This window comes from Xenopus laevis, chromosome 4S (genome assembly GCF_017654675.1).
Source record: "Xenopus laevis strain J_2021 chromosome 4S, Xenopus_laevis_v10.1, whole genome shotgun sequence".
In the NCBI taxonomy this organism is placed as follows: domain Eukaryota; kingdom Metazoa; phylum Chordata; class Amphibia; order Anura; family Pipidae; genus Xenopus; species Xenopus laevis.
The window spans coordinates 130280367-130294973 of record NC_054378.1 but is presented as its reverse complement, the minus strand read 5'-3'; the positions used below and the strand labels follow the sequence as shown (position 1 = coordinate 130294973).

General features: G+C 44.2%; 1 protein-coding gene across 3 annotated transcripts in view; it reads left to right on the top strand.

The window, feature by feature from the left end:
* LOC108704388 (voltage-dependent L-type calcium channel subunit alpha-1D) overlaps positions 1–14607 on the top strand; it is a 147779-nt gene that overhangs the window by 52484 nt on the left and 80688 nt on the right. For all 3 annotated transcript variants that reach the window (XM_041561867.1, XM_041561866.1, XM_041561868.1), the window contains exons 8-10: positions 1225–1328; positions 7603–7772; positions 14442–14526. In XM_041561867.1, coding sequence (XP_041417801.1) covers positions 1225–1328; positions 7603–7772; positions 14442–14526 — 359 coding nt within the window. The remainder of the gene's footprint in view (positions 1–1224; positions 1329–7602; positions 7773–14441; positions 14527–14607) is intronic.

Below are 14607 nucleotides of genomic sequence, written 5' to 3'. Positions count from 1 at the left end.
GTTTTATGGGATCTCTCTGTACAGACTATGAGCAAACTTAGGGGGCTGTTCCTGCTGAATTGTGCTTAGTACAGGGAATACCTATGCTGCCATAGTTTTATGGGATCTCTCTGTACAGACTATGAGCAAATTTAGGTGTCTGTTCCTGCTGAATTGTGCTTAGTATAGGGAATACCTATGCTGCCATAGTTTTATGGGATCTCTCTGTACAGACTATGAGCAAACTTAGGGACTGTTCCTGCTGAATTGTGCTTAGTACAGGGAATACCTATGCTGCTATAGTTTTATGGGATCTCTCTGTACAGACTATGAGCAAACTTAGGGGACTGTTCCTGCTGAATTGTGCTTAGTACAGGGAATACCTATGCTGCCATAGTTTTATGGGATCTCTCTGTACAGACTATGAACAAACTTAGGGACTGTTCCTGCTGAATTGTGCTTAGTACAGGGAATACCACTGTGCAGTGTTTAACTATAACAATTATCTCATCCATCATCTCACTACACAGTCCATGGCTTCCCATTCCAATTACAATGATGCAAACACCTGCCCCCAAATCCCCAACTTGAAGAAGAAGTTTAAAGGAGAACTAAAGCTCATTGGAATGTTAAATTAAAAATCATTCATGTACCTCTATAGGCCCCAAGATCACTCTGAAATTGCTTCCCCCATATTATCTATGGAAGCCCTCACCCTGTGCCCAGAGCATTGGTGAAACTAGATATTCCTGGGCCCCACAGTTAATTATTTTTCAGGCCCCCAAAATGTCTAGAAGTTCACTTGTTTTAACAATGTGTATGGAAATTGTATATGAGTTAGGGTCTTATAGGGCCCCTATACCTTCTGGGCCCCCCTGCTTCCTATAGTTTTGTCCTTGGCCCAGAAGTTATATATATATGTACATGTATGGGATCTGTTATCCAGAATGCTTTAGACCTCTGTCCTGTGTATAACTAAGCTGCTTGTAGTACTGGGGCATTTATTTACTTAGCTTTTTATTCAGCAGCTCTCCAGTTTGCAATTTCAGCCATCTGGTTGCTAAGGTCCAAATTCCCCTAGCAACCGTGCACTGATTTGAATAAGAGACTGGAATATAAATAGGAGAGGCCTGAATAGTTGAGGGCAACTGGGAGGCAGATATGAGTATGGCGGGGGCAGTTGCACGAGGGACTCTGTCGTTCCATTTATGAAGCAATAGTAACCAGTCTCCTTCCTCCTCACAGGTTAATGACGCCATAGGATGTGAGTGGCCTTGGGTCTATTTTGTGAGTCTTATTATCCTGGGCTCCTTTTTCGTTCTTAACCTCGTTCTTGGTGTACTTAGTGGGTAAGCACTCGCCATTATCCCTCTCTTTATTCTGCTGCCTGTTCTGCTCTGCCATTGGTGCTCTCTTCTGCATGCCCCGCCCTCTCTCTGTTTGCTTTATGGTTTTTGTTGCATTGCATGCCCTGCCCACTCTAATTTTGCTTTATGGCTTTGTTGCATTGCATACCCTGCCCGCTCTCATTTTGCTTTATGGCTTTGTTGCATTGCATACCCTGCCCGCTCTCATTTTGCTTTATGGCTTTGTTGCATTGCATGCCCTGCCCTCTGTCATTTTGCTTTATGGCTTTGTTGCATTGCATGCCCCGCCCTCTCTCATTTTGCTTTATGGCTTTGCTGCATTGCATGCCCTGCCCGCTCTCATTTTGCTTTAAGGCTTTGTTGCGTTGCATGCCCCGCCCTCTCTCATTTTGCTTTATGGCTTTGCTGCATTGCATGCCCTGCCCGCTCTCATTTTGCTTTAAGGCTTTGTTGCGTTGCATGCCCCGCCCTCTCTCATTTTGCTTTATGGCTTTGCTGCATTATTCTTGTTTTCTTTGTTTGCAATGTACCATTTTAGTAATAATGCTTTTTATTCAACCTTATGTGGTAATTAGCTTTAGCAAATCAGCCCTAAATGTCGCATATCTAATAAACTGAACGTCTCAGACCAGACTCAGTCATGTCTGATAATGAGGGTCAGTAGGATTCTGGGAAGTGGGGGGCTTTAGGGGGGACAGGCCCCATGTTGCAAACAAAGATCTCCTTGCCGTGGCTGTTAATAATATGCATGCACAGCCTCCAGTCCCAGTTTGCTGTTTGGAGGGGAATATTTTGGGGTTCTTTCTTTAGGCAGCCCCCCACCTCACTCTGCTTTGTGCTGCATGTGACTGTTTGTTTCCCCTCAATTACTTTTGGGCCTATAAGTCCTTGTTACAGTATCAGCTGCTGCTTCTGTTTCCAAAACTGAGTCACATTTTGTTTGTGCAAGTTTTTGAGGCAGTTTCTATGATTGTGAGTGTGAGTGTGAGTGTGCACAGTTGTCTGATAGATGTCTCTTCCTTCCTATATCCTTGTATATCCATATGTCTCACCCCTGGATTTCGCCTCACATTTAAATACAGCCCCCCGCCATATCATGTGACATTACTTGGGCTCAAGGGACATTGGGGGTTCAGACAAACCCTAGTTACAATATTTAATCTCGACGCATATAGTTGTGTTCAGAATAATAGCAGTGTGTTTGAAAAAGTGACTAAAGCTCAAAATCCTTATATAGGTATGGGACCTGTTATCCAGAATGCTCGGGACCTGGGGTTTTCCAGATAACGGATCTTTCCGTAATTTAGGTCTTCATGCCTTAAATCTACTAGAAAATCATTTAAACATTAAATAATCCCAATAGGCTGGTTTTGCCTCCAATAAGGATTAATTATATCTTAGTTGGGATCAGGTACAAACTACTGTTTTATTATTACAGAGAAAAAGGAAATCATTTTAAAAAATTTGGATTATTTGGATAAAATGGAGTCTATGGGAGACAGCCTTTCTGTAATTCGGAGCTTTCTGGATATTGGGTTTCCGGATAAGGGATCCTATACCTGTAATAGGTTTTATTTCCATCCAGGCAAATACATTGGGAACACTACACATTCTATTCCAAACCAAACCAGGAAGAAAAATGGCTGAAATGTGTGTTATTCCTTTAGAGAAAGTGAATATTAGTCCCTCATTGTTCTTTCCCAACTCATTGACTGGATCAAGTGAAAGATGTTTGTGTTGCTTTGAATGAGGGAACTAATATTGAGTTGTGTAACAGTGTTTGTGCTGCACATCTGTGTTGTATGGACTCCACCAACTTCCAACAACCTCTTCCATAGTGATGGGCGAATTTGCGCCTCGTTTTTGACGCCGGCGTCCGTTATTGACGCCGGAGTCCGTTTTTCTTGGCGACGCCGGTAAATTTTCCCCAGTGAATTTTCGAGCCCGTTTCGTGACTTTATTCGCCGGTGGCGAATTGCGCAAATTCGCCACAAATTCGCGCCTGGCGAATAAATTCACCCATCACAACTCTTCCACAATTCCAAATGCATTTCTAGCTTTTGCCTCACACCCTATGTCACCCCCTACAAGTTTTCTATTGGATTGGGGGATTGGGCATAACATCAATCTTGTTGGTGTGGAACCAAGATGTTGCTCAGTTACTGGGGTGTTTGAGCTCGTTGTCTTGTTGAATCCCCATTTCAATTATGCTATTATTTGGAACACGCTATTATTATGGGGAACACTTGTTATTATTTGGAACAATGAATGAGTCAATGACACTGAATCAGCAGCAAGGCACAACTGTTGGGTCTGTTGGTTTCTATTACACCTACTAGTAAATTATTTGCCATGTAGAAATATCATTTCCACCAAAAATAGTGATTTATCAGGTAAGTGATGTCAGTCTGCTATTATTCTGAACACAACTGTATTTAGGGGGTAGGGGGCTCATTTATGAGTCGAGGGATAGAAAAAACCTGTTCTTATTGGCAGTGCCACATTGGACTGGCATCCATGGTACAACTCCATAACAAACAGCAGTAACCACAGACCAGGTCCCACGGATAAAACGCTTCTTCATTCAGCTTGTAGTAAGAGTAATAAATGTGAATAAACCAAATGTGGTTAGTGGGCAGTTGTTACCAGTGTAATGTGATGGGGGGAGGCATAGATATCAGATAATAAAGATAATAATGGAGGTCGGCTGCTGAATCCTTCCAGCAAAGTGCTTTTATCTAATTATCTAATCAGGGCTCGTTACATAATCTAACGACTGATACTGTCATTTCCTTGTCCCCGAGTTCGTTCTGAGTTCATTCATAATGAGGGAAAGTGACATTGTATCGGCCCAGCGGGGATAGAGCGGCACAACAGGGTGTCCGTAGGGATTTCCATTTGTTATTATTTCATTACATAAAACTTGCTCAAATGTTCTCGTTGATACTTATACTTTTCCCCTAATGACAGCAGTGAAAATACTTCAGCAATACTTGCTACCCCCCTCCCCATTGGTCTATTGTACAAGAGATGACGGAACGTAAAGCCCCCCCCTGAACAAAAACCTTTAGTTATCATTGTGCTTTTGATATTTCAGTCTCCGGCATTATCTCCTTCCCTTAACTGGTGCTCAGTCGTCCCCCCAGGACCTCCATGTGGTATAATATTCCTAATTTTAGCCCACCATGTGCAGCGCTCGGAAGTCATTAGCCTCCGTTATCTGCTGTCTTGTTGCGCACACAGCCGGGGAGATTACAGGAACGGGCTCAGTAGAATTCCTTAAGAAATTTCAGCCCTGGAAACCCAGATACCCCCGTGCCGCTGAGCTCTCTACTCCTTATATTGATGTCTCTCTCCTGCTCTTGGCTCTTTATCTGCTCAGCTTTGTATTTAGCTCCAACCCACTATCAGCCAGAAGGACCCTTATCTGTGCAGGGGGGTCTCACACAAGAGCAACGGAACACTCACTGCTACACCCTCATCAGCCCATCACACCCGAATCCACTTCTTCCCACACTGTGGGGCTGACACCCCTCTGTGGGTCCTTGGAATATGTTCTTGAAACTGTTCCTATCTCGGTGACCTTGTTACAAGCAAATGGGGACCCTGTCCTTAGGTTGGACCTCCATGGGGTGCTTGAACTGGAAAAGCCTGGCAACTACTGGAACAGGGGTAGTTTCATCAGGATCCCATGATTCTGCCATGGGTAGGGGTTAAACCATAGCTCCCACTGCTCATTTAGTGGTCCCCAATCTATGGGGCTGGCACCCCTAGGGGTCCTTGGAATATGGGGACCCTGTGCTAAGGTTGGACCTCCATGGGGTGTTTGAACTGGAAAAGCCTGGCAACTACTGCAACGGGGTAGTTTAATCAGGATCAGTTTGATCATGATCCCGTGATTAAATCATAACTCCCACTGCCCACCGAGTGGTTCCCAATGCTGGCACCTCGAGGGGACCTTGGAATATGTTCTTAGAACTGTTTCTATCTTTGTGACCTTGTTACAAGATAATGGGGCCACTGTAGTAAGGTTGGACCTCCATGGGGTGCTTGAACTGGAAAAGCCTGACAACTACAGGAACAGGGGTCTCTACAGAAGACTGCCCACAACTCTGAACTCACTACAGAAGACCAACCTATCCCGGGCAATAGGGGAGCAACACTTGCCTCTCGATTGCACAACAGGATGGGGGTTGCATTTTGCAGCCCCCCTTCCCTACATCAATTCCATAGAATTCTCATTTCTCTTGTTTCCCTACTGACCAACGCTAATTAGACGTTATTAATTGTTTCTATGAAATTCAGATGCACAGATTTCTCTCCTGGGCTCGGCGGTGGAGCTGCACTTCATTTCTCCATTACTGCACTTAATATCTCTCATTATGTTTAAGCCTTTCCCAAATGATCTAAAGAGAAGCTCGACGCGGGTAGGGGGGTGGGCAGTGCAATAAAAGTGTAAAATTGCCCGTGACAAGATATATAATTTAGGCTGGAAACATTACCATTTTTTTCTGCTTTGCTTTTTTGAACATCTTTTTTATTCATGTTGTCATGGAGACCATTTACCCAAGAAATGTGACATTAATGCGTCCCCTTAACACTTCTTCCCCTATTGGGCCGGATTGAAGCACATAAATTAGAGTCATGTCGTCTTTACACCAACGTTCCTTCAACCCTTGACATTCACTGAGTGCTTAGCAGATATGATTAGATATTTACATTTTATTCCACTTATTTTAACTTAGACAATTAACTATGTGCCAGAGCACAGCTTATTGGGTACGCCGAATTCATCTTCTCCAACATTATCTGGAACTGCTATATTGTTTCCTTCTACAGGACAGTAGGATCTGATGTAGCTGAAGATGACGGCTCGCAACTATGCGTAGATTCAGCTCCAACAAGGGGGGATCAGGGAAGGCAATTGCATGGTTCAGATGGAGGCAGGGGTCTCTGCGGGCAAGGAAGAGGGCATTCATGCTCCATTAGATGGAATTCTGCAGTAGTACAGTGGGAGATGGTATGGAGCACTGTATTTAGCCAAAGAACAATGAAGTTCTGCTTAAAGCTGAAATTGCAAGCTACACCAACCCTCCTGGAAGAAGGGGAAAGCCAGAGGAGTCAAATAATACTTTAGCATCATCAGAAATTGTGATAGGGTGCTGTACAGAAGGCCAAATGGATACAGTTTTGGGATTCTTGATTCTGTCCGACCCATTCTAAGTAGGACTGCAGTAATGGTGGCAGCTTTGTGATTGGACATAAGAGAAAACTGTCCCCATACAGTAGTGCCGACATATCCAGGGCTTAACTTTAGAGGACGGGGGGCCCAGGAGGTATAGGGGCCCACAAGGCCCTAATTAATGAACCATTTCAATATACAGAATATTGGTAAAACAGGTCAAACTCTGGATATGTTGGGGGCCCTAAAATGAATTTGCTGTGGGGCCCAGTAACATGTAGTTGCACCACTGGCCATATCACTTTACAGAAATGATAAAGTCCATCATGCCCAATGGAGCTTGCAATCCATGGTACCTAAACCCGTGTCCAATCCATTCCCTCTGGTGACATCATAGTATAGGCAGAGACATCACCTTTGGGGGCAGTATTTGACTGGTGATGCCTCCAGAGGGGAGGGATACCCTTGGTGATGTCACCAGGGACAAATAACTTTAAAAACTCCAGCCGGCCACCTGCACGTTTGTTACCTGCCCAAGGGCAAAGCTGTGAGTCCCTCAGGTTTTGGGAGGAACCATGTATCACTCCTAACTACTGCACCATTACATGCACATCCAGCATCAAATCTTCCTCCCACTGCTTGGACCCTACTCCCTCCCCATTTACCAGTCTAGACCCTCATTCCCCAGTCTAGACCCTCATTCCCCAGTCTAGACCCCCACTGTGCTGCTGACCCCTAAAGGTAAAACAAAGAAGTTGATCATCTTCCTCATTGAATGTATATAAAAAGACTGTGTCCAGTGGTGTCTATTGCCTGGGCAGGTTCTCCTTAAATGTTCCTCCATATTCCCAGTTTGGAAGCCGCTTTCTTCTTTGTATGGGACTGAGTGTGAGTGTGAGTGAGCAAAACACTGTGTCTATGACGCATATGTGCCTATAGCTCTATCATCTGCAGCTCTATAAAGAATATCTTCTGCTTCAATGTCTGATTATTGAATGTCTCAATGGCAATCTCTGGTCTGTATTTGCTATGAGATGTGGGTGCTCATCCCTCTGCTCTCTTGGAACCACACAGAGAATTCTCTAAGGAGAGGGAGAAAGCCAAAGCCCGAGGCGACTTCCAAAAACTCCGTGAGAAGCAGCAGCTGGAAGAGGATCTTACGGGTTATCTGGACTGGATCACTCAAGCTGAAGATATCGACCCTGAGAATGATGAAGAGGGGGATGAGAAGGGCAAACGCAACAGTAAGTGGCAATGCAATTTTATCCCTGGATAGTAAATTAATTCTAATCTCATAGCTTTCCCTGATCTGCCCAGTGTTGTTTGAGCTGCATCGATTAGCCACCTATATTTATACTGCTAATTCCTTTCTACCTTCCCTTAATAAACACCGGGAAGGCAGTGCATGTCCCCATCATTTATGCCAACTGCTCAGTCTAAGCCATTAAATGTCAGCTGGGAATATACAGCTCTCTCTATGGTTCTACAGGGAGAAATAGTTGCACTGGGCCTTGTACATAGTGGCGCCTGTATAGAAGCAGCTGTAGCTCAGAAATGAATGGGAAATGCATCTAATATTTATCTTTATATTTATCTCTATAGTGTATGGTAGTAGTGGGGGGGTATATTCTCTGGGAAGGGAGTGTGACTGTGGGATAGCAGGTATAGTAGGGAGAGATGGTGTCTATAGTAACAGTGGATAATAGTCTCTGGGAAGGGAGTGTGACTGTGGGATAGCAGGTATAGTAGGGAGAGATGGTGTCTATAGTAACAGTGGATAATAGTCTCTGGGGAAGGGAGTGTGACTGTGGGATAGCAGGTATAGTAGGGAGAGATGGTGCCTATAGTAACAGTGATAATAGTCTCTGGGAAGGGAGTGTGACTGTGGATAGCAGGTATAGTAGGGAGAGATGTGTCTATAGTAACAGTGGATAATAGTCTCTGGGAAGGGAGTGTGACTGTGGGATAGCAGGTATAGTAGGGAGAGATGGTGTCTATAGTAACAGTGGATAATAGTCTCTGGGAAGGGAGTGTGACTGTGGGATAGCAGGTATAGTAGGGAGAGATGGTTGTCTATAGTAAACAGTGGATAATAGTCTCTGGGAGGGAGTGTGACTGTGGGATAGCAGTATAGTAGGGAGAGATGTGTCTATAGTAACAGTGGGATAATAGTCTCTGGAAGGGAGTGTGACTGTGGGATAGCAGGTATAGTAGGGAGAGATGGGTGTCTATAGTAACAGTGGATAATAGTCTCTGGGAAGGGAGTGTGACTGTGGGATAGCAGGTTATAGTAGGAGAGATGTGGTCTATAGTAACAGTGGATAATAGTCTCTGGGAAGGGAGTGTGACTGTGGGATAGCAGGTATAGTAGGGAGAGATGGTGTCTATTAGTAACAGTGGATAATAGTCTCTGGGAAGGGAGTGTGACTGTGGGATAGCAGGTATAGTAGGGAGAGATGGTGCCTATAGTAACAGTGGATATAGTCTCTGGGAAGGGAGTGGTGACATGTGGGATAGCAGGTATAGTAGGGAGAGATGGTTGGCCTATATGTAACAGTGGTAATAGTCTCTGGGAAGGGAGTGTTGACTGTGCGGATAGCAGGCTATAGTAGGGAAGAGGATTGGTGCCTTATAGTAACAGTGGCGATTAATAGTCTCCTGGGAAGGGAGTTGTGACTGTGGGATAGCAGGTATAGTAGGGGAGATGGTGTCCGTATTAGTAACAGTGGGAATAATAGTCTTCTGGGAAGGGAGTGTGACTGTGGGATGAGCAGGTATAGTAGGGAGAGATGGTGCCTATTAGTAACAGTTGCGATAAAAGTCTTCTGGGACAGGGGCAGTGTACTGTGGGATATGCAGGTTATAGTAGGGGAGCCAGCATGGTAGCCTATAGTAAAACAGGTGGATAATAGTCTTCTGGGAGGGAGTGTGACTGTGGGATAGCAGGTATAGTAGGGAGAGATGGTGTCTATAGTAACAGTGGATAATAGTCTCTGGGAAGGGAGTGTGACTGTGGGATAGCAGGTATAGTAGGGAGAGATGGTGTCTATAGTAACAGTGGATAATAGTCTCTGGGAAGGGAGTGTGACTGTGGGATAGCAGGTATAGTAGGGAGAGATGGTGCCTATAGTAACAGTGGGATAATAGTCTCTATATGATGTATTGATATGTATAGAGGGTGTATAGATGTACTTAGAGGATGTTTATCAATAAACCATCTATACATAATGTTTACATCATCTATAAACAATGCATAGATAAAGGATGTATAGATGATATATGGAGGATGTAGAGAGGGTGCATATATGATATATTGATATTGTATAGTTTATGTATAGATGAGTATAGAGGATTATTGATAAGGTATAGTTGTATAGCTAATGTATAGAGGATATATCGATGATGTATAGTGAATATATAGGTGACATATAGATAATGTACTGGACAGCTGGAGGCAAACAAGTGGCCCGTAGAGAGTATAGCTGTAGGATGAATTATACACAGTTCATGGTATAGGGAGTGTGTGAAGTTTATATATTTATATTATACGTGTATTATATTATATTTATAATATATGGATTGGATTGCTAAGTAACACAAGGAGTACATGACAATATGTACAAACAAGTTGTTCAGTTGTAGGGTAAATAGGTAACTTGCATTGTCAGGGGGCGCAGACTATTGTTTATGTGTCAACAACTGTTGGGGCTGAAAAACATCAAAACCACCTTTTCTGGAGGAGTGATTTTCCTAATCCAAAGGTGGATACAAAAGCCCAGATATCTGATCTGGGACAGCAGGATTGATGGGAATCAGTAGGATTGAGCGGAATCAGTGGGATTGAAGGGAATCAGTAGGATTGAGCGGAATCAGTAGGATTGAGGGGAATCAGTAGGATTGAAGGGAATCAGTAGGACTGAGGGGAATCAGTAGGATTGAGGGGAATCAGTAGGATTGAGGGGAATCAGTAGGATTGAAGGGAAATCAAGTAGGATGGGATCAGTAGGATGAAGGGAATCAGTAGGATTGAGGGGAATCAGTAGGATTGAAGGGAATCAGTAGGATTGAGCGGAATCAGTAGGATTGAGCGGAATCAGTAGGATTGAGGGGAATCAGTAGGATTGAGGGGAATCAGTAGGATTGAAGGGAATCAGTAGGATTGAGGGGAATCAGTAGGATTGAAGGGAATCAGTAGGATTGAGGGGAATCAGTAGGATTGAAGGGAATCAGTAGGATTGAGGGGAATCAGTAGGATTGAGGGGAATCGGTAGGATTGAGGGGAATCGGTTGGATTGAAGGGAATCGGTGGGACTGAGGGGAATCAGTAGGATTGAAGGGAATCAGTAGGATTGAGGGGAATCGTTAAGATTGAGGGGAATCAGAAGAATTGAGGGGAATCAGTAGGATTGAAGGGAATCAGTAGGATTGAGGGGAATCGATAGGATTGAGGGGAATCAGAAGATTTGAGGGTAATCAGCAGGATTGAGGGGAATCAGGAGGATTGAGGGGAATCAGTAGGATTGAAGGGAATCAGTAGGATTGAGGGGAATCAGTAGGATTGAGGGGAATCAGTAGGATTGAAGGGAATCAGCAGGATTGAGGGGAATCAGGAGGATTGAGGGGAATCAGTAGGATTGAAGGGAATCAGTAGGATTGAGGGGAATCGGTAGGATTGAGGGGAATCAGTAGGATTGAAGGGAATCAGTAGGATTGAGGGGAATCGATAGGATTGAGGGGAATCAGAAGATTTGAGGGGAATCAGTAGGACTGAGGGGAATCAGTAGGACTGAGGGGACAGCAGTTAACATCTCATGATAGTTCCCTGTGTCTGTGTTTGCTCCATTTCATTCCATTGTAATCTGTGCTGTACCGTGTTCATTGAACAAAGCATTAAATATTCTTATTTTTCTACAAATACTACGAGCCTGGAGATTATTCTCATACCCCTAGACAACAAGTCAGTCGGCACTTGTATTAGTAATTACATTATATTGCTGAATCAGTAAGCACTAAACAAAGGGCAGGGTAGGAAGGGGTTATTATACACAAGACAGGGTAGGAAGGGGTTACTATACACAGGACAGGGTAGGAAGGGGTTATTATACACAAGACAGGGTAGGAAGGGGTTACTATACACAGGACAGGTTAGGAAGGGCTCAACCAGTAGGACTGAATGGCTGACATATTGCAGAATTCTGATTTTCTGTTTACAGAATGTTATTTAATGAGCTTGTGCCACTTACATGTTATCATGTTACAAATCTCATTTCTTTGACATTTTGTCCTCTGGGGCTGTTCGACCTTATGATTTTCCCTCTGCAGAAGGAGCTGCTTGTGTCACATTGAGCAGATTAACCTCATCTTGTGAGACTTGTAGTTCTGCCCCTTGTACAGTCACTGCTCCTTCTACTCTTCTCCAGTAGCAAATGGGGTCCCCTAGCAGCCCCCCCGTAACGGAGACCACCACAAGGAGAAGCACAGAAATAACGGGGATTTCCCTTACTCAATAAAGGCTTTGCATTCAAGTGAACCCGTTATTTCATTGCTATATTTCCATTTAATTCAGTAGAATGCAGCTGAATGTAAGACCCTTGAGTCTCATTAATATGGACCTTGTCTCAATATACAGAGATTCCTAAATAATAAACCTTCAGCGGTTGCATTAGGCGCCAAATGCCCCTCATTTCTGGCTTTTGTCCCTTGGATACTAAAAATATGACCAACTGCATGGAGTGATCTCACAGTTCTGAGTATCTTCTGTTCTCTCTGGAACCGATCCTGCAGTTGGTCTGGTATTTACTGGGTGGCGAGTAGGATCGGTGAGGGTCGGTGGGTTTTTTTCCACCCACCCTTGGATGACATCACTTTTAGTCTTTGATGACATCATAACCCACCCGACCCCCAGCTTCCACCAGTGCAGGGAAGGAATATAGTGTTTGTGTGATCACTTCTCTGTGTTTTCTCATGTTATTAACCCCTTTAAGACCTGTGCTGGCTGTAGCATCCTTCTGTATTATTGTTACTCTGCAACTGCAACTCCCCAGCGCTCTGATCAATTCATTAACCCGCCGTTCATTTAGCCAGCGCTGCAATTAACAATTACAAGATCCCCCTCTGCGGTTAATGCCATTGGGTAAAGGCTAATGTGACTCTGTGCTGCCCCCTGCTGTTCAAATGATCAAACACTGTCTTTGCCATTAAGGGGTGACGCTGGAGGATTTGCTCGAAGAGAAGAAGAAAGGGTATTTTAGATGCTTTAACCGTGCAAATAAACATGGTAATATGGAGTCTGTGTGCTTTGCTTTGGCTTTATTGCTGATTTCATCAGTTTGCTGTGATTTGCATGAATATTCTGTTTATTTAAGGCTTGCAGTGACCTTGCCCTTTTCCTATGCTCGTTATTGCCCTAATAGTGTCCCCTATGGGCCTCGCACAGAGGAGACAATTCCTTGTGATTATAGGACTCAGGGTGCAGAGGCCTAAGCTGTAAAATAGACACCCATCCATTTAAATGGACCAGCAGCCTATTGGGGCCCCTAGGGTGGCACAAAGCAACCATCTCCCCAAACTCATTGCCCGTCGGTGAGAAGTTACTTGTTTACATTTGCACCACTGCCGATCCTGCACCACTTTCCGCAATAAAAAGCACTTTGCAGTCATAGTTACTGCCCTGGATTTATCCGGCTTCTTAGCATTATACTTGAACGTGTGAGTTACAGTATATTCCTATTTGCACATATAACGGGGGCCTGGGAATAACCGAAAGGTAAACAGAGTTATAAAAAGGCACTTTTGGGGTGCAGTAGGTTTCAGGGTGAATCCATTTAGCCAGACACCAGACCTTGTTCGGTTGTCGGTTCTGAGCCGTTTGCTCCATAAGTTCAGCTTTGTCACACAGTCCAGGGGAGAAGCCAAAGAGCTTTAATAAATTAGTATTATTTGAGCCCTGCGGCCGGAAAATCCTTAATCCCACCAGCCGGAATCTTCTGCTGATCCTGCCAGCGCCTGTCACTTTCCCAGGGTTTATGGATACACCGAGGCCTCTCAGCACAAGAAACATTGCATTGTGGGGAAAAAACATGGCAACTTGTGCTGATAGTTGGCTCTTTGTGTATAATAAACTAATCCTTGTGTTGGCTGCAAGACCCCCAGCTGGAATTGAACCCCTTCTCTTAGTTTCCCTTCAAAATGGGCTGTAGTATAATCACAGGTAGGCACTAGGATGTTACCCATCATTCCCATTTTCAGCTTCGGAGAGAAAAATCAGGCATTTTGGCATCTTTTTGGGGGGTTAGTAATAACGCCCCAAATCACTTAGTGCGTTTACTCTTCAAATTCCCATTGATGACTCAAATGCATCGGGGGTTATAGTTGACTTGTTCCCTTTACTCCTCACCAGTCCCACTTTACTCCTCGGTGCACTTTCCTTGTGTAAATCCAGATCGTTTTGCAGTGAGGGTGCCGTGTTGGCTGCTGTGATCTGCAGGGTGGGATTCAGTGGGTGCTGGGTGCCAATGTATTAGCAGGAATCTGACGGCTCCCGGATCAGCCTGAGCTTATTTGTTTTTTTGCTAAAGTCACTCCTGTGCCCCATTTAGTGTCACCATTCAGTGCCGACATTCAGTGCCGCCAATTCCATTAAAGTCGGAACAATGTGACTTATTTGCAGGTTTTCAATGGAAAACTGACCCAATATCCCAATAACTTCTGTGGCAGCAGCAGAGTTGCCTCATAACTCCCCAGTTGATTAAATAACATGTAATCTTTTCCTAGTGCTGAATGGTTAATTGGTCCCATGTAAGAGGTGAGTATGTGATTATAAGGGGAAACAAACCCTCAGATTGCCGGCTCAAAAACTGCAATGCCACTTGGACTTATTGTGCGATTATAATCTATATTTTCCCTTGTTACAGCGAGCATGCCAACCAGCGAAACCGAATCTGTCAACACCGAAAACGTTGGCGAGGGGGAGAACGCAGGTTGCTGCGGCAGCGCTTGGTGAGCATCTCTAGTCACATGGTATTCATCCAAATCTGAAGAGCAAGTAACAGATCCAGATAATGCCAATTCAGTATTAAT